Source organism: Colius striatus, chromosome 13 (genome assembly GCF_028858725.1).
Source record: "Colius striatus isolate bColStr4 chromosome 13, bColStr4.1.hap1, whole genome shotgun sequence".
Classification (NCBI taxonomy): domain Eukaryota; kingdom Metazoa; phylum Chordata; class Aves; order Coliiformes; family Coliidae; genus Colius; species Colius striatus.
Genome location: NC_084771.1, coordinates 13636697 through 13658738, shown reverse-complemented (window position 1 = coordinate 13658738; position 22042 = coordinate 13636697). Strand labels below are relative to the sequence as shown.

General features: G+C 42.2%; 1 protein-coding gene across 1 annotated transcript; it reads right to left on the bottom strand.

Annotated features, from left to right (window-relative positions):
- Positions 1-2516: 2516 nt before the first annotated feature.
- On the bottom strand, positions 2517-21194 carry HPRT1 (hypoxanthine phosphoribosyltransferase 1). Its single transcript, XM_062006863.1, has 9 exons — positions 21105-21194; positions 19121-19227; positions 17501-17684; positions 12211-12276; positions 11418-11435; positions 9195-9277; positions 6274-6320; positions 4351-4427; positions 2517-3707 (listed from the first exon to the last, which is right to left on the bottom strand). The coding sequence occupies exons 1-9, from the start codon at positions 21129-21131 to the stop codon at positions 3660-3662; spliced, it is 657 nt and encodes a 218-aa protein (XP_061862847.1). The 5' UTR covers positions 21132-21194; the 3' UTR covers positions 2517-3659.
- Positions 21195-22042: the final 848 nt, after the last annotated feature.

Genomic DNA, 22042 nt, shown 5'->3' with positions numbered 1-22042 from the left:
ATCTTTGTGCTTTTCTAGCTCTACTCTCCTCACCTCGTTGTCTGCAATGCCCACGACTTTACTGACTCCTGCCATTTTTACTGAACTAGGAAGCAATTTCTTCATCAGAATTGTCATCAAACTACATCTGCTCATGAAATTAAGTACATTTAAAGTCCTAAACACTACAAAAAAAGAAAAGAACAAAGACAACTGTGATGGCTCATTTGCTTATAAAGGTACCTGCACACAGCTGAGATCAGATCCTGCAAGGTGCAACCCGAAGGGGAATTAAAGGAATCAGACATGGGAGAAACAGCCCTTAAATGAATCGTGAGTAACCAGCCCCCTGCAAGCAGTGTCTGGTCCTTGCTGTTGGGTTAGTGGGTGCCTGCACATGTTCCTGTGCGACCTGATCTAGGTGAACCTGCTTTAGCAGTGGGGGGTTGGACTAGATGATCTCTAAAGGTCCCTTCCAACCTCCACCATTCTGTGATTCGCCTCAGTTTGCAAAACCTGGAGTCACTCCCCAAAGCAAACCGCCAGCTCAGTTCACATAAAGACTTTCCAGCACACCTCCTCTCTCTGTGTAGAACACTTGAGATTCTGATCAGGGTGACTTTAAAGCAAGAAGAATAAATAGCCTGAAGCAGAGCTACACGTTTGCAGCCAGGAGCTGGGCAGTGTCAGTGGCCTGTGGCAGGAGAGAGTCACCAACACGAACAGAAATGCCAGATGTCACACAGTGAGGCAGTAAAGCCTAGAAACAGGCAAGATAATTTTTCCAGCATAAAACGTGGCCCCAGGATGATTTTCAAATGCCACAGAAATGTTCCAACACCAGATTTTCTGTTTTGGTAACGCTTTTACGTCTGTCTGTGGTGTGTGACACTGGCATTTAACTTGCAAAGATGTGACTAAAACCTTGCTCTTTCAATCAAAATTACTGAATAAAAGGTAAGATACATTTTCAGATTTTTTTCAAGCAAGAATTTCTCTTCCTGTAGCACTTGCCCAGAGGCTGTCAGAACTGCCCTGGCAGGGGTGAGGGAGCAGACAGCTGCTTCTCTCAGCAGTTGTCAGAGCAACAAAAGCTTTTGAATGAGGCATCACTGGGGCAATCAACTTCACTCCACACAGCTTTGTGAAGGAAATGCGATAAAAATACTGGGAAATAGGAAACGTGGGAACTTCAGTAAGGTGCTTTTTCAAACATTGAGCTTTTCCAGTAGACACAGGTGAGGGGGGAAGGAAGCTGATCTGGGCTCCAGTAACACTCCTGGGGTCAGCGTGGCTCCAGATTATCTTCCCACACCTTTCCAACTCCCACCCCCAACAGACCAGTTATTTCCTCACTCCAGCTACAGTTTGGAAGATAAACCCTATGTTGTGACTCACTCAAGTTCCCTTTCCTAAATAGCAACATTTGAATAATCATCTTAAACAAGCCAGGAAAACATTCTGGGATAGACTAATTTAAGGGTTTAGCCCTAAAAGATATTGAACATCATCACTTCTTACTCTTCTCATCTGTCAGTAGGTACTTTTGAGTCACTTCTCCAGTGTCACCTATAGCTGCCACGAACTTACTTTAAAACACGTAGTGAAGTAGGAGGTACTTCAGGCTGAAGAGTTGGGGTTGTCCACTCTGCAGAAGAGAAGGCTCTGGGGCAGACCTTATAGCAGTCTTCCAGTACCTAAAGAGGCCAACAAGAAACCTGGAGAGGGACTTTTTACAAGGGTATGTAGTGATAGGACAAGGGGTGACGGCTTCAGATTGAAAGAGGAGAAATTTAGATTACATGTAAGGAGAAAGTTCTTCCCTGTGAGGGTGGTGAGGCCCTGGCAGAGGTTACCCAGAGAGGCTGTGGCTGCCCCATTCCTGGAAGCGTGGAAAGCCAGATTGGATGGAGCTTTGAGCAACCTGGTCTGGTGGAATGTGTCCCTGCCCATGGCAGGGGATTGGAATAAGACGATCTTTAAGGTTCCTTCCAACCCAAACCTTTGCAGATTCTATCAACTATTACGAGGTTGAAGAAAATGCTGCTTTTTAAGATAAAGCCTTAAGTTTAGGAAAAAAGCTCTTTCAACAGGATCCACAACATTGCAGAAGTACAGTACAATCACGGCCTGTGTCCTAATAACTGTTAGATTTGCAAATAGGTCTTCTACACATTGTGGCCAACCCATCTAAATTGCATTATATGAATATTTTAAGTCTGCTTCTAACAACTGCAGCTGTAACTGGGCACCCCATGGACAGGCAACAATGCTCAGTACTTGCAGAAGTACAGAACCATGACTCAAACCTCCAAACCACAGGGTAAAAAAATCTTTCAAAACAAGCTGGCAAAAACTTGGTTACACATCTTAAGCACTGAGCAGGGTTAAACCTGAGCATCCAGTGGAAAAACCCACAGGCAGAAGAACTGTGTGAGCCACGGGCCCAAAAGCATGGCCTGAGGAGCCAGATGGGCTGCCAGCTTCAGAACCAAACTCACCATGAGCAGAGGTATTAATGAAACAAACCCAAATGATTAGGTTTTTTTTTCCACATGTATATGTTTAATGAACATATAATCTCCATTCTTCATTTTTGCCAAAACAGAACAAAGAACAGTGCTTAAACCACTTTCTCTGGAATACACTTTGGTTAGAGAATACACTAGTGTCTCAACATTTTCCCTCAGCACTTTATCACCTCTCATAGACAGGATAATGTTAACCAAAAGCTCTGCAAAGATAACAAATGCAGAGTCTGCCTTTGCTGTCAGAAACACTTCTGAAAAATATTACAGAGAAGAAACTTTCAAGAGCACTTGAATACACAGAATGAGCAGCATAGATGTTGGGGGCTTATTTTAAAGAGACAGCCTTTATTTAAAGTATTTTGTTTTGTAGATCTTAAAGTAAACATTACAATACTTTTTTTCACAAATATATTTAAGTTGTTTAAATTTAAAAAGCAATTCCACTGACTGATGGATATTTTTTGAGAAAAAAAAATCTAACAGAAACAGGCAGCTCAACTGAAACTAGATTTGAAACATTCTGTTTGCTCATTCCATCTCCTTTAACAAAAGCAAAAAAAAACAACACCACATTTTTCACCCAGACTTCCTTTACAGCAATAAGGCAACTCCAGGAGATTGGAGTGAGCTCCCTGGAGATTACAGATACTGTAACTGGCTGCTCCTCATGCTTTATAACACCCAAAGGTGCAACTATCCATTAATCACAATCATATTTGTGCATTAAAATATAAAACTTAAATTACAGATTTTAAAAATATTACTAATAGACCTCCCTATCATAAAATGTTTTACATTTACAGTACTTGAACTATTTCAGTTCTGGGTCGATGAGGTTTAAGCAATTTACCACTGCAAGAGTTAGACTCTGGAGCTCACAAACAGCACAACCCAACCAGGGGCAGCGATAGTCGGTGGAGTCATAGTGCAAATCAAAATAAGGAGTGCAGAATCGCACTGGTTGTTTATGTTTCTATAATATAAATGAACAAGAAATTGTACATGCAATAAATTACAGTAAGCATATGACAATGGGGCTGGGGCATTCTACAAGTTTAGCTGGTGTACCAGAGTTGAAGCCTGTGAAAGATGGGACTCGGTAAACAAAACATGTCAAAGCTCTGTTGTCACAGCGCCTGAACTCCACTCTCATGCTTTGTACTTCTGCTTCCCCGTCTCACTGATCACACAGATATGCTGAAACACAGTAAGAGAAAAAGTTCCTGTTAGAAAAGTAACATTGGAGACTGGTGTTTTATGTCCATATTCAGTAATGTGCTTCTAAAAAACAACCCCCCATGTGTGGTAGATACGTTTCAGTATGAAAGAATCTCTTGAGACTGTTTATGCAGAACAACTTCAGCCTTTTTATTGCCTAAAACCCACAACATTGCCTTCAATCTCCTCCCCCTATTTGTCCCACCTAATGCCTGCTGGGTCTGGAGAGACCCAGATGAAGGATTAATGACTCAGAACAAAAAGTGAATCCCTCTTGACTTCCAAGTTGCTTCTTCTCTAACTCTTAGATAACTTATCAAGTGCACTGATTTGTTGTAGATATCTGGTAAGAGAAGAAATTTCACCCAGGCATCACGTTATTTCAGAGTCGACAGGAGGTGTGTGGCCTCCATTCTGCACGCAGGAAAAGAAATCCTAGTCTCCTAAGAGTTCCCAAGCATTGTCCTGCTGCTCTAGGGTTTGCTCTCCTTGCATCAGCAACAGAACAGATCTTCACAGGAGGTGTTGACTTACAGAGGAGGGAGGGTGACGTGAGGAGACTTCCCTTCCTTCCTCCTCCCTGGTTTTAAATGGACAAAAACAGACGGGAAAAATTACTTACGTTCAAATCTCTGAAGTATTCATTGTAATCTAGGGCGTATCCCACAACAAACTTGTCTGGCACTTCAAATCCAACAACTGAAAAAGACCATAAGTCACCAGCATGTTACAAACAAACTTCCTAGAGTTCACGAGACCTTTTTACAGATGCAATCTGGAATCAGAGATATGTAACCATCCCAACTCATTGTATTGCTTCCACTCAAGTTCCTTCAGATTCATATTCGAGCTATTTTAAAATTTTAACTTGCTTTGTTGATAAACTTTATCAACTCAAGCAAAACTAAATAGATGTATTTATTGGTTCCCACACAGCAGTGTGGTGCTAGTATGCAGCCTGCAAGAAATGAATGGAAGCACTTACATCTACAGATATTGTACTACCCAAATGTAAAATTCCTTGGAGGCTTCCTGCAACTTTGTAAACACAAACAAAAAGAGCCAATGATTCCCAGCACTCTTGGCACGCCAGAGCAGCAGCAGTGGAACTGCTGAACACAGCACAGGTCACAGGTTTCACAAACAAATAGGTTGGGCGCTTTTTTTTGTTTGGTTGTGTTTTTTGCTTCCCAGAGAAGCTGCCTCAAAAGAGTCCATCAGCTACTCCACAGATTGTCTAAACAGCTCTAGAAGGACAGTTGGTGGGTGGCCAGGCAGTACCAGTCCAACCTGTCCACACACACTGGAAAACAATAAAAAAATATTAAATGACATAAAATATCCATTTTCCAAATGGATTTCCTCCCCTCGTGCTAAAATGAGGAGACTCCTGAGCACAGGGAAGCTGCAGGGTTTTGCTGTCCCTGGCTACAGTGATGGTCTGTACATAAAATGGAGAGATAAATTGAATCATTCAAAGAGGCTGCATGCACTTTTGGAAAAATGAAGGCAATGTTTAGTGTCAGCTTGGCCTCACAATACAGGGGGAAAAGGGAGGCCCAGTCATTATTGCCTTGTTGTCTCTGCTTTCAGAGCTCACGTGTCCTGCACTGAACAGGTTGTCTCTGTGGACAGATGGCAAAACAAGTCATCTGCTGCAAGATGCTTGAAAAGCAGACCATTAGCCCAGCTAAGCCTATAATAAGATCTCAGGAACAAGGGGCAGCCTTGACTGAGGGGAACACCTCAACTAAGCTTTAAGGCACTGAAATATATTCCAGAATGTTGTTGGATGGGATTCTGCTGCTAAATTCACTCCACTGCCACAGTGAAAAGTACATAGTCCAGACTAACAAGAATTTAGGCTCCAGTACAGGCATAAAACATGTAGCCCTTCTCAAGGCAGGAGAAGCTGGTACCAGTCTGGCACCACTGTCTGCTGTGGCTGCTATTCCTTTCTGTCCTGTTTTCATCTGGAATACAGTTAATTTTCTCCCTACTAGCTGAGACAGTGCTGCAATTTAGATTTAGGATGAGAATAATGTTGGTGACTTAATGGGTTTGTGCCAACTTAAGCATCTTGTCACTGTAACCTTTCATCACACCTGCCACCCTGTGTGGTCCTCCTACATTCTCAGGGACATCCAAATGGCGCGAAGTGGCTCAATTCAGGCGCACAAATCGGTCCCGAAAACATCAAAGGTGAATCCAGCAGACTCGCTGACTAAAGTATCTGACTACATGCAGGCTGGGAGAATTTGTACATGAAAAGGGTGTAAAACCTGGACCAAAATACCAAAGTTTGCTTTTCATATAGTAAAATGTTACAAAAAGTTAAGAACAAAAGGATCGGACCAAATCCAGATTAACTCTGTCAAAATACATTCCAAATAGTGAAAATTCCCTAAATAAGAGCAAAATGTATCAAGAAGCATTAGCAAAAAAATTCTTTGCAACACTCAGACTTTGAGCAAAGGGCACACAACACATTGACATACTTTTGAACATTAATAACATTAATAATCTTTGTCAAAAGATCACTTACAGTCTGGCCGATATCCCACACTTCGAGGAGTTCTTTTTACCAACAAACTGTCAAATAAAACCAATGTAAAACTGAAACATGGGAAAGCACCAGGTACAAATGTATGAGGCTGTTTTGATGACAGACAAGTTGAATTTGGCCCAAATGTGCATAACAGAAAGCATGATTAGATATATTTTAAATGATTACTTTATTTGGAGGTGTAGCTGACCATAATGACAAAAAACTTTTCTAGGTCCATGAATAGTTCACATCCTAAAGGATAACTAACAGGTCTGTAAGAAAAAGGCTAGGAGATGGTGATCTGGATGGACTTTCATTGTGAAAAGAGACTTACTGGGGTTTTGTGTCTGTGAGGAACTTCAGGTGCAATTTAGCTTATAGGTAAAGGGGTAACTTGGGATCTGGCCAGACCAATGGAGCTCTTTTCAAAAGCATTAGTATTATGAAGCAAAAGTTCAGCTGCTTAAATGTAACCTCAGTTGCACTTGCACAATATATCCTCAATTGCTTTTCACTGGCAGTACTAATTACTCCCATAAACAAGATGTAATTGGTTCTGATGATCAGGTGATACAAACCAGCTCAACCTTTCCAGAATTAATAGTCAGAGGCAGAAAAAGCAGAGAGATGGAGAGCTGGGGGTATTGTAGTAGAGAGAAATGCCCTGCTAGTATAATTTGATTCCTTCATTCATCTGAGCACTTCTGGCTCTTAGAAGACAAAACCAACAGGCCTGACATTTATCTGTCATTTTGATACACAGGCTTTGGGAGGAAGAGAAAAAGTGGTCAATGGCTGCATGTAAAGACAGAGGTCAGCATAACTCTGTGTATTAAGTACAGACCTCCTTCTCTCCAGCCCTGAAGGCAGCGCTTCACTTGTCAGTCACAGTTCCCATTTCAGACAAGTGTCTGAAACTTCTAGCTGTGAAACTATTTTTGAGAATTGGTGTAGGATTTGATCAAAGAAACCCCCAAATCATTTCAGCATTAATTCACCACCTCCCTGCTACAACTGCTTAATTTTAAAAAGACAATAAGAAAGAGATGAGAGGCAAGTGAAATGACTAAGAACACTACACTTAAGGGTATCTAGAGTGGTCATGTTTACCTGCTCAGGTCTTTGGCAGACCCAAATCACTGCAACAGGTTTAAACAACAGGAACTGGACTTTGCTCACACTATATTAGATTCAGGTTAGGGCACTATTCAGTGACAAATACTTGAAATCTGGCACACTTAATCTGGCCAGGGACAAATCCTCAGCAACCTCACCTTCAACAGGTCACTTCCAGATTATCAGCAAGAAGAACAGTTCTCATACATCTAACAACCGCTTTGACATTGTTATGGCAACACACTGATTAGATATTACGCACAGCTCTGCTTTATCTCTAATCCTCAGCAATCATTATGCTTTTATGGTAAAATACACAACCCCAGCATAGCAGCCCAAAAGATGCAATTCAAAAAGAAGTAGGAAGAATGTTGATATTGGTTAATGACAGAATATTATCCTCAGCATTTCTTGTTAGCTCTAAGTTATTTAATTATAAAATGTTTTGAAACTAATTGATTAAAGATATGACTAAGTAGAAAAGCCTGGAGAGCATATGGCTGGGTGACTCAGAGGATGACCTCTAAAGATCAGCTGCACTATGCACTCTACACAAACGATGTTAATGTGCAAACTAATTTAATTCTACAATTAAAGAAGGAAAACTAAACCAAAAAATACTAAAAACAAAAGGTCTCCACTGCAGTACACTGAAGTTGTTGATAGTGCAAGTAGAATCAAACAGTTTGGATAGATACTACTGTTTTCTTTCTTTTTTTTAATCTCCTTCTCTAGTAAAAGTCTACATTTATGAACTTTATGAACTAAATTTGTGTTGAAAACACCTCTGCCAACTTGAGAGAGCATTTTTTTTAAGTCCAAGAGATTTAAATTCTTTCACATACTTCTAAACCTAACTTGTCCTACACTGGTAAAACTCCACAAACCTTAGCATAATACGACATGGAGAGACATGCATCAGGTACCCACAAGCTGTCCCCTTCGTGGCCAAGAAGGCCAATGGCATCCTGGGGTGTATTAGGAGGGGTGTCTTTAGTAGGTTGAGAGAAGTTCTTCTCCCTTTCCACTCTGCCTTTCTGAGACTGCATCTGGAATATTGTGTCCAGTTCTGGGCCCCTCAGTTCAAGAAGGACGGGGAGCTGCTGGAGAGAGTTCTGTGCAAGGCCACAGAGATGATGGAGTGGAGCATCTCCCTTCTTATGAAAGGCTGAGGAAGCTGGAGCTCTTGAGCTTGGAGGAGACTGAGGGGTAATCTTATTAATATGTTTACAAAGACATAAAGGGTGGGTGTCAGGAGGATGGAGCTAAGCTGTTCTCAGTGATGGCCAATGATAGGACAAGGGGCAACAGGCACAAGCTGGAATAGAAGAGCTTCCAAAGAAACACAAGGAAAAATTTCTTCCCTGTTGGGGTGAGGGAGCACTGGCAGGGGCTGCCCAGATGGGCTGTGGAGTCTCCTCTGGAGACATTCAAACCCAGCTGGATGAGTTCCTGTATACCCTACTCTAGGTGGTCCTCCTCTGTCAGGGGAGTTGGACTGGATGATCTTTTGAGGTCCCTTCCAGCCCTTGAGATTCTGTGATTCTGTAGAACTCAAATTCTTCCAGCAAAAAGATTGGAAAGAACAGTGTTTCCGTCAGCCTTAACGAATGTATCTTCTCATAACACGCAGAAGTGCTTTTGGAGTTTAAACGATTACTAAACTCCAACAGATCACATCATATGTGACTCCTACAGAAATATTCCCTCTGGTTTTACTTCCATGCAAGTGCATTCTACATCTTTTTTTTAATGCTGAGTGTCATTCTTAAGGCAAAGTAGAGCACAGATTAAACCTTTACCTGGCTACTTTCACCATCTTTGGATTGTATTGCTTAAGTAGAGACAGCAGCGTTTTCATTGTTTTACCAGTATCAATTATATCCTGAAAAGTAAAAGAAAAAACAAAAATCAACCCTCATTTAAGAAAGAATATTAAACATGGCATGAAAATATGCCAAACTACCGATTCTAATCAAATTTAGGTGACACATCACACTACGTTGTGCTTACGCAACTGCGCTTGCTAAAACCATCACACACAGTAACAATAGTTCTTAATTATTGTGGATAACTATGACTTTGAAAGCAGTTACTGAACTATGGCCTTCTTGGCTCCATCTGGAGATTTTATGGCTTGTGCTACTTGCAGCTATTAGCCAAACAATGTTTAATTTGAGTATACTAAGAGTAACATTAGTCTTGCTGTTGAGCCCAGTTACAGATGTGTACAACAGAAGGAAAAGTAAGATAGGAAAATAGGTAGAACAACCCATTATTGCACTTAAAGGAAGGCAATTTACATTATAGATCCAAGAAACAGCTGAAGGAGTTGCACTGGGAATATTTGGGTGCACTTCTAAAGCTGACACACTAAAATTAGTTTTGACACACCATTTTAACCCCATCCACTGCACACATAAGCAGGAGGAAAAGAGTATCTGACTTACAACTGAAGCATCAGAAACAGACTCCTCATTTGCACTGAAATAACAGGATCTTTAGACGGACAGTCCTTACCCTGGCCTGAAATCTAGTCTATTTGAAGTGATGGAGGTAGATAACACAGAAGCAGCAATGTCCTCGTTTCAGCTTATTTTCCCATGACTCTCAATTACAATAAAAATCAAACAAAAAATCCAGCAGAGCACCCATCAGCAACACTGTCTTCAACAATTAACACTTTTAATCATGGCTACAAACTCAAGAAAAGTTAAAGACATGAAGATACAGAGATTAAAAAATGCTGGTGAATAAAATAGAGCCTATCACTGATCTTATATTGGGTGATTATCTGCTTACTGAAGGTGAATATTCATTTGTTTAGGGGTTTTTTTTGCCCATTAAAGGGATGCTGTACAGAAAAGCCTGGTGCTCTGGTTAACCTACAACAAATGTGCGTTTTTATTGTTGGACAGTTAAAACAGTGACTGATAAAAGGGTTCATATTTGACAGTGTATAAGGCAAGTCACTGGATAGATGAGTCACTGAACAAATGAAAAACTAACCTATTTAGCTGCCTGGGACTTTAAAGACATACATTCATCTGAAACAGAGCAGATACAGAATTAAATGCATCTGCCTATCTGAAGCAAAATATATTTCAAAGGACACCACTGGTCACACAGATGACTGCTGTACAGATACTATTTTGGTAGGAGTTTTGGAACTCAATGTGCTTCTTGTGGAATAAAATAACCTTCTCCAATAAAAAAAAGTTTAAAATTACATAAACCCCACATTTTATGAAAGGAAACATCCTTCTCTTTGCTGCTCAATCGGTTGCTGTAGCTGTTTCTTCTCTTACAAACAAGCCATTTCCATTATTTGGAGCCTGAAGATGTTATTAGATTGCACATCCATTTTCCCTGTCTCCTGCTGCTGCTTCCCTATCCTGAAACTGGCAATCTTAGCTCAAGAACACCCTTTGTCAAAGCAATACTTACTAAACACAGGCAACACTGCCCACCAAGAAGGAGGTATGAAAGCAAGAGTTAAGCAACAGTACATACTAGGAAATCAAATCCAAGGGTACTGTACTTGGTATCATCCAAAAAACCACGACAAGACAGAGGAATGAGAATTTAGCAATTGCACAGTGCTCATTAAAATCAGTATTCTCTATGTCACTCTTGTCTGAACAAATCATACACAGGGCTCAGATCTTCTAGTAAGATATTGTTACTAGGAACATCTTTCTACCCCTAGTTTAATTTCCCAGCTTGCTGTTATAAACCCAGAAAAATAACACACCTAATATCACTTTGTCCAGGCAAAAGACATTCTAGAACTGACAAAATCCCAGAAAACTCAAAGCAAATGCAATCACTTTTACATGGATATTTTCCTTGATAGATTTTGCTGTTGAATGCAATTTGAGAATTCAAAACACAGATTATTTAAAATTCAGAGCCCACTTGCAAAATTCAGATGTAGAACCAGAAGCTGGAAGCCTTGAAACCAGAAATTGTAGGCTCTTTTGCCAGTCACATATTAGAACTTCAAAGTGAAACATAATACTTACTTCTACGATCAAAACATTCTGGAGAGAAGAAAAAGAAAAAACAAACCTATTAACATCTTGATAACATGCCATTTCTTATATATCTTTATTTCTGCAACTCACTACTTCTCATTCATGTTAAATATGTGCACCAATATTTATGTACGTTTGCACACATTAACAGTGAATTCCATGCAGCTAACACTTCTGATGCTCTAATAGCAATTAGCAGGCAATGAGATTCTCAGTGTCTCATGCCAACTACAAAGTGGTCTCTAAATTATTTAGGCTTTCAGAATTCTAGATATGTGCAAAAGAGATCAAAACAGAGTCTACACAATTAGTGTTCTAAAGCACAGAGTCATACTACAGAGATCCATATAATTCTGTCATACCTACATCCTTTATACTGAAGTGTAACACGTGCCTTAGAGATCACATGTGTGTAAAAGAAGGGGAAAGCAACGTGTTCTGACAGAGCAGGATGCTTCAATCTCAGACATCTGGTTTAATGATCTCCACGGAGCCACTGGAGAACTGCAGATTCCCAGTTTACATTCTCCCATCTCCTTCTCTCATCACTGCCTGTAACAGGATCCTAACCTGGGCTGCATGTTACACGTTCTGTTAAGATCAGACTAATTTGATGGCTTTGGTGGAGTTCCTCCACTGTCCAAGTAAACACTGTTGAATATTTAAAATAAACTCTTTATTTCCATTTTTTTCAGCTCTATAATCACCCTTAAAACCATACAGGTATGTGGGTTCTTCAGAGGGTTGGTTGGTTTGTTTTTAAACATACAAAGAGCCATACCTTTCCAGTCAAGGTCGAGAGGTCATCTCCACCAATCACTTTTATATCTCCAGTTGACTGGTCATTCTAAGAAAGAGGAGGGTGAGCATTAGCATTACCAGAATTAAAATATGGGTTTCTTCCATTAAACATCACAACTGCAAAGTACATAACTAGTGAATGGCAGTGCTTTCAGAAACACAGCTCCAAAGGTGTCTATTAACTACGAAATTACAAGTGATCCAACTCAAAGATGGTATTTCAGAGTAAAGATCGTTTGACAAGAGATCCATATAAACGCAGGCATCATCTCTCTTCAGTGATCATGACATCTACAGGTATACTTGAAAAGACAGGATTTGCTACAAATTCCCTGCAGATACAGAAATAAGACAAAAAGCACTTCAGTTTCCAAGTTGCATGCTGTTATATAGCCACTTATGTACATGTTAAATGCTTTAGAAAGCCTTACTCTGAATATGAATAAGCAACTATAAGAATGACAAGAATAGCTAGTAAAGGAGGCACAGACTAACATTTAGAAATGGCTGCAAAAATAGCCAGACAAACTTATGTTTGCCTAGTTTACAGCTAACAGTGGCAACAAAGCAAATTACTTATTATATTAATTGAGCAGCAACATAACGCGTCATCACTATAGTACAGCATTTTGCTTTAGTAAAATCAAACTTGAGTGCTTCACAGCTCTTTGCAGGTCTTTTTGAAGTTATTCAACTGACTTTAAACCTTGACAGCATCTCACATTTCATACTAGATGGGATCTGCTTATTATCGTACTGCTTACAGATGATATTATCCCACAGTTTAATCATTTCAAAGGTTAACACTGCTTATCAAACTGTATTCTTGTAGCTCTTTACCACCTCTCTTCCTTTTAGAAAAATGGTATGACTTTGCTGCTGCACCTCGAAGCCCAAGTGTGCTGCATGACTACTCAGCCAAACAGCAGCTCCTTCCCAAACCCCTGCAATGACAGATGCAACAGAGAGGGGACAGGAGGGACCAGAACGAGCCACACATGGCTTCCTGTTTTTACAGCATCATGAAGATAAATATTTGTGCTATATGAATTGTAGAGAAAAGCTAAAAACACTATAATCCCAAAAAAGTGGAAAAATTCTTTGGAGAGGTACACAATAAGTAACACTGGGATGACAGTAAAGAGAAAACTATTAAAATCCTTTGGACAATGCTGTCAATGATCTAGGATGAAGAGATGCTGACAGCTCTAGGCATGTAAAAGCAGATGATAAAGCTATCAGATGCTTTCCTTCTAAGACTCCTATAACACAACACTAAAAATCTCAAATATATTATTAGGGCAAAACTCAAAAGACACTTTTTCTATCTGTTTAAAAACAACCCCATTAGTTTGAGCTACTCACTCTGAAATGCCACTGAAGAGCCATGTCTCATTACTGTAAGCAATATTCACTTTTGATAAATAGTCAACTGCTTCAGTGCTTCCATGACAGTGCAAACAATAACTAAACTGAGCAGCATCAATGTCACTGTGTTGAGAAAGCCCAAAACCAGAGATGTCCAGAATGATTGCTGCTGGACCCAGTGAATGCACACTGCTACTGAACGCCTGAGATACTGGCTAGACCAACCACAAAAATGTGATTCAGTTAAGTACTGTATTTGTAAAGCTAAAGGACATTTCCTGTGCTCACCCTGTCTTGAAATTATCTTAAATGACAGCTTCTTGAAGCTTTTCCTTGTTTATGCTACAGAATTCTCTCTTATCTATTCCTACACTTAACAGGGATTTCACTCTGCTTCCATGGAAAGATGTAAAAAAAAAAATCATTCCTTACAAAACAACGATGGAGAAAAGTGTTACAGGTATTTGCTCCATCAAAATTACAGACAGTAATGACAGACTCATACCCCTTGCTATATGCATAAGATCAGGTTCCTGATGATCTGTTTGGCTACAAAGCAACACATTATAGTCAAACAAGAACACCACAAAAGTATAGGTTACTGTAAACCTTTGGATTCTGCATATTAAAGTATGACAATCTACCTACAGAAACTTTCCTGATCCTTCCTACCAAAAACCATACAAATTGCTACACTTTTTAATGCAAAACCATAAGTCTTTGTTAGCACAGAAGCTCGTATTCCTATGCAGGTACTGCCCAATTAAAGGACAAAAAACAGTTAAAGAATTTCCAAGACTGGCTGCAAACAGATTTCCATTGGAAAGAACTTTGTTTAATAATTAAGCAATGTTTTAATTATCTTCAGAAGCATTATTTCTGCTTTCAGTACTGGTAAGACTTTAATGCTTTGTGGTTTAACACATAAGAGTTTTACTATTTAGATCTGTTTTCACTGCCTCCCTGTTGTCACTGCTGGAAAACAATAATGCTTTAGAAGATCGTTAACTCCTAACTCAAGTGGCTCCAAGATCACCTTTTAAAAGGGCGTTTTAAACTCCTTACAGCATTTGCTATAAAGCTGGGTTAACAGAGATCTTTCAGAATGCTGCTGTGACCAGCCTAACCAGAGTTTACCATGTAATCCTGAAAATACCTATTTTTACCTATTTTCCTGAAAATACCCATACATTGTCTTTTGGCTGCCCTTCATGACTGCATAAGCAACATTTGCTCATTTCCATGTTTAAATGCAGGAGACTAGTGAAAAGCCATTCTTCCTGTAGCACAAACAAAATAAACTGATTGTCAAGAATATTGAGATCTGGGTCTGTTCACAAACACTATCTTTCCATTTCTTAACAGCTTGCCAGATCATTAAAATCCATCTGTAAAGACTCAGAAAGCTGGAGTTACAAGCAAAGTTTAATCACAGCTTGATCATGTCAGTATTCTTAGAGAATTATTTTTGGGTGCAGAACAGTATGAACTTTGCATTGCAACACACACACAAAAACCCCCATATGCTTGTAAATATTAAATGATAGGTTTGAAACAAGAATAGAACCCCAATTACATCAATTTCAGAGCCATTACACCAGTTCAGCTGCTTTGTTTATGCGGCCAGGGTATTTTTAACATCTTTTATTGACTCTGTAAAGGCAGGCAGCATGATCTAGTAATGGTATCCAAAGGCAGTGACAAGAGAGCTAACTCCTCTCTCAACAGTCCATTACAGCCTCTGATGGTTTTCACATCACTAAACGCAGATCTCTCCATCTCGTAAAGCACAGATAAAAACCACAGAGCAGATTTAGCATTCTGAGACTATTAAGGATGGAAAACCTAAATCTGTTACATACATGTTCATGATAGGACAGTCTTGCCCAGGCTATCAAGTTATGCAAGCTAAAGGACATAAATCTGGATATTAATAACCACTACAGAAAACAAACGCTTGTAAATACTGTAGTGGAGGCATCGGGTAACAGGAGCTTCTCACTTATCTAGAACAACAAAATATTCTTTTATAGAATTGGCTGACAAAATAAAAAATCCTGAAGCCAACATCTCAGCTGCTTAGCTTTCTGTTTGCTCCTGGTTCTACTTCAAAATCAGGCTTTTAACTTCCATAAAACTTATTTTGCTTCTTGCTCTCCTACAAATGTCAACGGACTGTAGTTCTGAGGAGTGATAAAACAAAAGCAGCTTTATCTTCAGTGGCTTTTTCCAGGTTAGTCAGAAAGTGTGAAAGGGTGTAGTCCTTATACCCTTTTAAACAAGCCAAGTAAGTTGTTGGAAGCTTTGCTTGGAGAGACCAGAACATACACAATTTTCTCACCAAAAAAAAAAAGTGAGAGTCATCACTTCCTATTCTTTAACAAATTACCCTGTAATCAAGACATTCAGCTTTCTATTGTGGCTTTTACAGGCAGAACCTATGGGTATGTGGTGGCTTGGTGGTTAGGCTGACTGGCAGCGGGAGCCTGAATCTTTGTTGGGGAGCAGAAGGGTATCAAACAGCTCTCGCCCACTGATTTAAGTACGATGCATAGGTACAGAGAAAGCCTTGTGAGATACAACCAAAAGCCAGCATGAACCTTTCTGCCCAGTCTGGCTTCCTCATTAAAGAGCATAGCTAAAGTCCTGCCTCGTGTTCAGCCACGTGAAGGTGGTTTCCTGGTAACCCCTGGGCAGCTGTGTGCCTCAGGCAGCCAGGCTGCTCATCCTGCCCCAGGCCCTGCCCAAAGCCACACGCGGTTCCCGGCTTCGCTGCTAACGGATCGCTCAGCAGCAGTCATAAGTTTATAAAGTTCTTCCACAGTGCACACTAAGTCTGCAAATAACTCCATCACTGGTTTCACAGTTGAATGCAATGAAGGATGAGGCTGAGTTTCCAATTCAGTCATGTCTACTTTTTTTTTGTGCTACTGGAACAGGCACTCATCTACAACCGTGACAAACAGCCTGTACTGCTGACCTGAATGCAATGTTGCCAAGATAGAACTAAGAGCATCATCTTAAGAAACAATTTATTCAAACACTCTAAACTGAAACCAAAAAGTGTAATTATTTCCATGCTACAGATGGTCTTACAGAACAAATCATATACACCATCCTGAAAAGACAAAACCAGGCTGCTGGTAGGTCAGGAAGCATGCAGTACTAGCATCCACCTGCATTTTCGTTTGACCTGCTAAACAAAACCTCATGTTTCCTTCCATAAAACTCAGTGTTGCCTCATGTTACAGAATGTTCAATTTCCCTATAAATTGTCATGTTCGGAATGAAAGCAATTTTTTTTTCCCCAAAAATGCAAACCCAACACATCCTGTGCCCAGTCTGGGAAAGGCAGTGCCATACTCAGACACCATTAACTGCAAATCTAGGTTTAGGAATCTAGTACTTCCTCAAAGCCAAAACATAACTCATTTTGTTCATTGCTTGGTTGAGCCAAACAAAAGATGAGATAGGGAACTCAGGTATAACCGTTTTTGCAGCTTTCAAGACTTCCTGTCCAATGATGTCTAAGCCACAGGAAAATTCCTTTAATTAAACTTTTGTAACTGTACTTGCAGTAGAATCCTTTGTATTATTCCAGAACCACAGCTTCAGAGATGGGGTAGCGAGCAAAGAGGAAACTGTTTAACAAGTAAAGGATGTGGAAAAAGTCTCTCTACCCCACACAAGCACTTTGCTGGGCTGTGGAGGTATCAAGGTCTACAAGAAAAGAGATTATACAGTAAGGTAGAGAAAGAGTAAATTAGCTTGTGAATCTTAATTCCTTTAATTAGTTGTTTAATATCAGCACACTCGTAGTAACATTATTAAACCACTTCTGTTAATAATGTGAAGTTAGTCACATTTACATAAAAATTGCACAGTAGTGCAGAGATACTTACACAATAACTCTTCAACCTGATGAAGTCGACGGTCATGGGGATGGATTTGTCACTGTTTCTGTTCAGTGCTTTGATGTAGTCTAACAAATCAGCAAAAAACTTATAGCCACCCTTGAGTACACAGAGTGCCACAATGTGGTGTCCTCCCATGCCCTTCATGATTTCTCGTGCCAGTCTCTCTGTCCTATACAAAACCAAGAGGTTAGCTGTCACAAAACATTTCACTTGTTTACTACGGTAGCAGCACTTTATACCACTAACATTGGCAAACACACGCATCAAACTTGGAAAACACTTTTTTCCTCAGAAATATTTGCCTACCACTTCACTCACCTTTACACATTACTGGCCGACAAAGTTTTGCTTTTCAAGGTTAACCTAACAACAGCACTGCCAAACGCCTTCATTTTCAAATGTCTCGCTCTGCCAAAGCAATCTTAACACCCCAAAGCTGTTTCACTGTCGGATGTGTGACATCCGACAGTGTCTTTTCTCCTTCCAGAGATAGGTTCAGCTTCCATGCAAAGAACAACATAAGCTAACACAATCAAAAAGGCAGCAGCCCTGACTAGCTAAAGAGCAAGACAATTTTCAGATCATAAAGAGCTAACGTTTATTTGCCAAGCTAGAATGCCAGAAATTTGTCCTAACTGCAAAATACAATACCAACAATGCAGAGCAAGAGAACACTGCACTGCTTTTCTGCAATCACTGCTTCTAAATTTATCTTGTAATTTACTTTAGAGAGCATGGTATGTATTTATTGTGTGCCAGCTGACAGCAGGTTTCACAGAGAAAGCCTATCATCATAAATTTTACGCCAGCTACTTCATGGCGTGTACTTTGTCCAATTCTTTCCTCTATATGGACTTCCAGTGCAAAGTTTTTACAATAGTAAACCCCTCCCATTTTTAGGAACATTTATTATCTCTAATCAAACAGGATCAAGGAAAATCTAAATGCATTCCTATTCACCACATCTCCAGAAAGATCCACCCAGCACCATGGCTGCGTGTCTCTAATAACTGCTTCACTGAATTTGCTGTTTGTTCTTTTAGAGTGAATTAGCAGCTATCAAACACAAAGTAAAGAAAAATGCCTTGTAGGCTTCTGCACCCATCTCCGACTGCAGCAGATAAAACTTCCACAGCACATCGCAGATTTCAGCAACCACAGAACTGACAGATTGGTATTTGCAGAGGCTAATGTCTTTCCCAGGAGGTAGGAGAAAGTTGGATATTAGTTATCTGCTGTACAAACATGAGAAAGTCTAAGATGATGTGATTAATAATTTACTTTTATTAACATCCTAAGGAAAGTCAAGATACTATAGTTGTTTCCAGACTGATCTGGCACAACAAGTAACACCTTCTAATTGGAGTTTTTAAGAAGGTAAAACATCAAAGAAAGCTGTAAAGAAAGCCACAGATTGCTATGTACCACAAATTTCCTAACAGTAGCATAACTGCAAGTGTGCAAAGTCTTAGAAGTCAAACAAGAAAGAGTTAATTAGCACTTCTTAGTCTCTAATTAAATGTATTTACACAGTCACTGGGCAGCAAAACTATCACTGGAAAAGTGTTTACTCCAGCATCATGGAATCCGCTGGATCAAACAAACCTGTCCATGATGAGCCCATGAGGAATATAGACTTTTTCCAAATCATCTGCATAATGTTTAGGTATGCAGAACAAGTCCAGGTCGTAACCTTGTTCGTCATCGCCAATCTGAAAAGGAAATAAGGTGAGATTTCTACAAAGCCTTACAAAGTCTGTGGTGAGAAACTGCAAGTCTTTTGCTTTATTCAGTAATCTGAGCGGCGAAAAAAGAAGCTACTACACCTCAGTGAATCTTTTTCCTTCATTAAAATATAACCACAATCAAGGAGCTCTTTATCACCTTTGATTTTCCTAGTTTAATGCAAAAACTCCATCTGCAATTAAGCAAGCAGAGGTTTTGACGTGGACATCTTCCAAATCTCCACCACAGTAGCTCACAACAAAACACAGCAGTCAGTTTTGGGGACAGGATAGGACAAGACAGCTGCGTGAGCAGGACAAGCTATGCTCCTGGGAAGCAAGCTTTCTCAGACCACCCTGTGCAAACCCTGAAGGTTCAAGAACTTTCAGAATCTGAAATGAAAGCCCTACTTCAGCAACCTGTTCCACACAGGCAAATTCTCTGTATGAAACAGACTGCAATATTAGCAAGTGTATATTAATTTGGACAAGGGATTAGCATGTATATAATTATGTTTAGGGCATATTGTTAAAACAGCATCAAGAATAGCCCTCCCTAAACCTTAACCCTGCTGCAATCTTAAAATGACAACGTGCTTTTTAATTACTTCGCTCTCTGGTTGCGCAGCCGAACGCTGTGTCAAAGGAAGTTAATATATTATTTCAGAGGGAAAATAGAAGCTTAATACTGACAGTTCACCAGGGCAGGTGCTTTAAGTATCTGTTTTGGCTACCGCTGCCCTCGTGGGGCACAATCTTATTTCAGTGCCCAAGGAAGCACTCACCTGGCCGACTGTTTACATGGGGATTTTTTTGTTGTATAACCCGTAATGAGTATTTCACCCTCTCATCCCAAACAGAGCCTGTATGAGCTACCCACGCAGCCGGCTCAGGCATATTTCCTCCCTGATCGTGGTTCCCTGCAATCCAGAGCGGGCTGTTATTTTAAGTAATAAGTCAGGTCCCTCCCAAACCACTCGGTATTTTCCTGTGGTTCAGACCCGTGGTTGTATCTAGCATCTCTACTAAACCTTCCCTTCTGCATTTCGTAAGGAATGGGATCTTCCTACAGATTTTATCAGGATTTTTACTGACTGCAAAGATTTACAGCCGCAACCTCGTGGCTGGTACAGCTCTCAGCCATGAGCCGCCACATGTATTTCATGAGCACCCGGTACAGGCTTCAAAACAATAATAAAAATGGATGTGCAGACACGGCAAAGACGCAAAAAAAATATCCCCCGAACTCTCTGCCTCCAAAAATACACCCCAACTTAGACACTGATGCGCCTCGCATCGCGCTCCGGCTCTCGCCAACAAGCCGGTGCCTCTCCAGCACGCTACCGAAAGCAACAGGAATAGGAAGTTGTGCCGCGCCGGGCTCCCATCTGGTGGGAAGTTGTTTCACCCGCATTTCTGAGGCGGCAACGCCGTCCCTCCCCGCCGCCCTCCGCGTTTCAGTCCTCCCGAGCCGCCCGCCGTGCCCGCCAGCCCTCCCCGCGCTGCCCGCCGGCGGCAGCGCCTGCGGCGGCCCGGGCCCCGCGCGGGGCAGCGGCAGCGCCTCGGCCGGGGCCGCGGCCGGAGGGAGCCCCGGGCCCGGCGCCGGGAGGCCGGAGCTCCCCTCAAGGTGACTCTGCGCGGCGGCTCCCACCGCTGAGGAGCCCTCCCCGCCCACCCCGCTCCCTCGGACATCGCTAGATTTTGGGGGCGGCAGGCGGGAACCCTCCCCCCAGAAAACCTCCGCCGGAGGCGGCGAGGCGAGAGACACTCCCGCAAGCGCCCGGCAAGCCGCCGGCCCGGCGCGGCGGCAGCGAGCGGGCGGCCCGGCGGAGAGAGGCCGCGGCGGCGCCGGTGGCCGCACTCACCACGATGCAGGGGCTGGGGGTCGCCATGGAGCGCGGCGGCCGCCGGCGGCTGCGGGCGGCGAGGAGCGGTGGCGGGCGGCGAGGAGCGGGGAGGCGCCGCGCCCCGCAGCGGCCCCGGCGCCGCCTCCGCGCCCTCCGCGCTCCCCGCCCTCAACATGGCCGCGCCGCCGCCGGCTCAGGGGAGGCGGCCACGGCCCGCCGCGGGGGCTGCGGAGGGCAAGAGGGACGGGGATGGGGCGGTACTCCTGGTAGCCGCCTTCTCTGAGGCGAGGGGAGCTGCCTGCAGCCCCATAGGCACGGGATGGTGCGGTACCTGCCCGGCGCTCGTCTCCTCTCCTGGCCATCACGGGTGAGCCTCGCTCAGGGCTGTCCCCATGCCAACGGGGGTGCAAGTGTCCCCGCGGTGTCCTCCAGCCCCATCCCTGGCTCTCTAGAGTTGAGCTTCCCCACCCCAGCACGGTGTGGCGATGTCCTCTGTCCTCTCACTGCTCCCTGGCGTGATCACTCCTTTCCCCAGGGGGGGCAGGCACAGGGCGTGCAATGGCTGTCATTCTGAAACCAAGCACAGGGTATGATCTTCCTTCAGGTGCTCACATCCTTGGAGGGGCTCCAAAGACGGTCCCCCCCTACACATTGAGGAACACTCCTCTCCTGCCGGGTGCTGCCCAGGCTCCCATTCCATCCCCAAAGAAGGCCTGTCCTCCACCGTGGCTTTGGGTACCTCGAAGGAGGAAAGAGAAGGAACTGTCTGCATCAGTTTGGGTCTTCCTGTAAATCACAGGGTTTGGTTGGGCCTTACTCTCCCTAAGCATATGAAATCCAGCCCACCAGCACTGACCTCTGAGTGCATGGAGAAAACAAATACCCATCAGACCAGAACACATGGGTGCTGGGGTGTTGGGGCACTGCCAGCCCCCAAGGCCTCGGGCAGGGCAGAG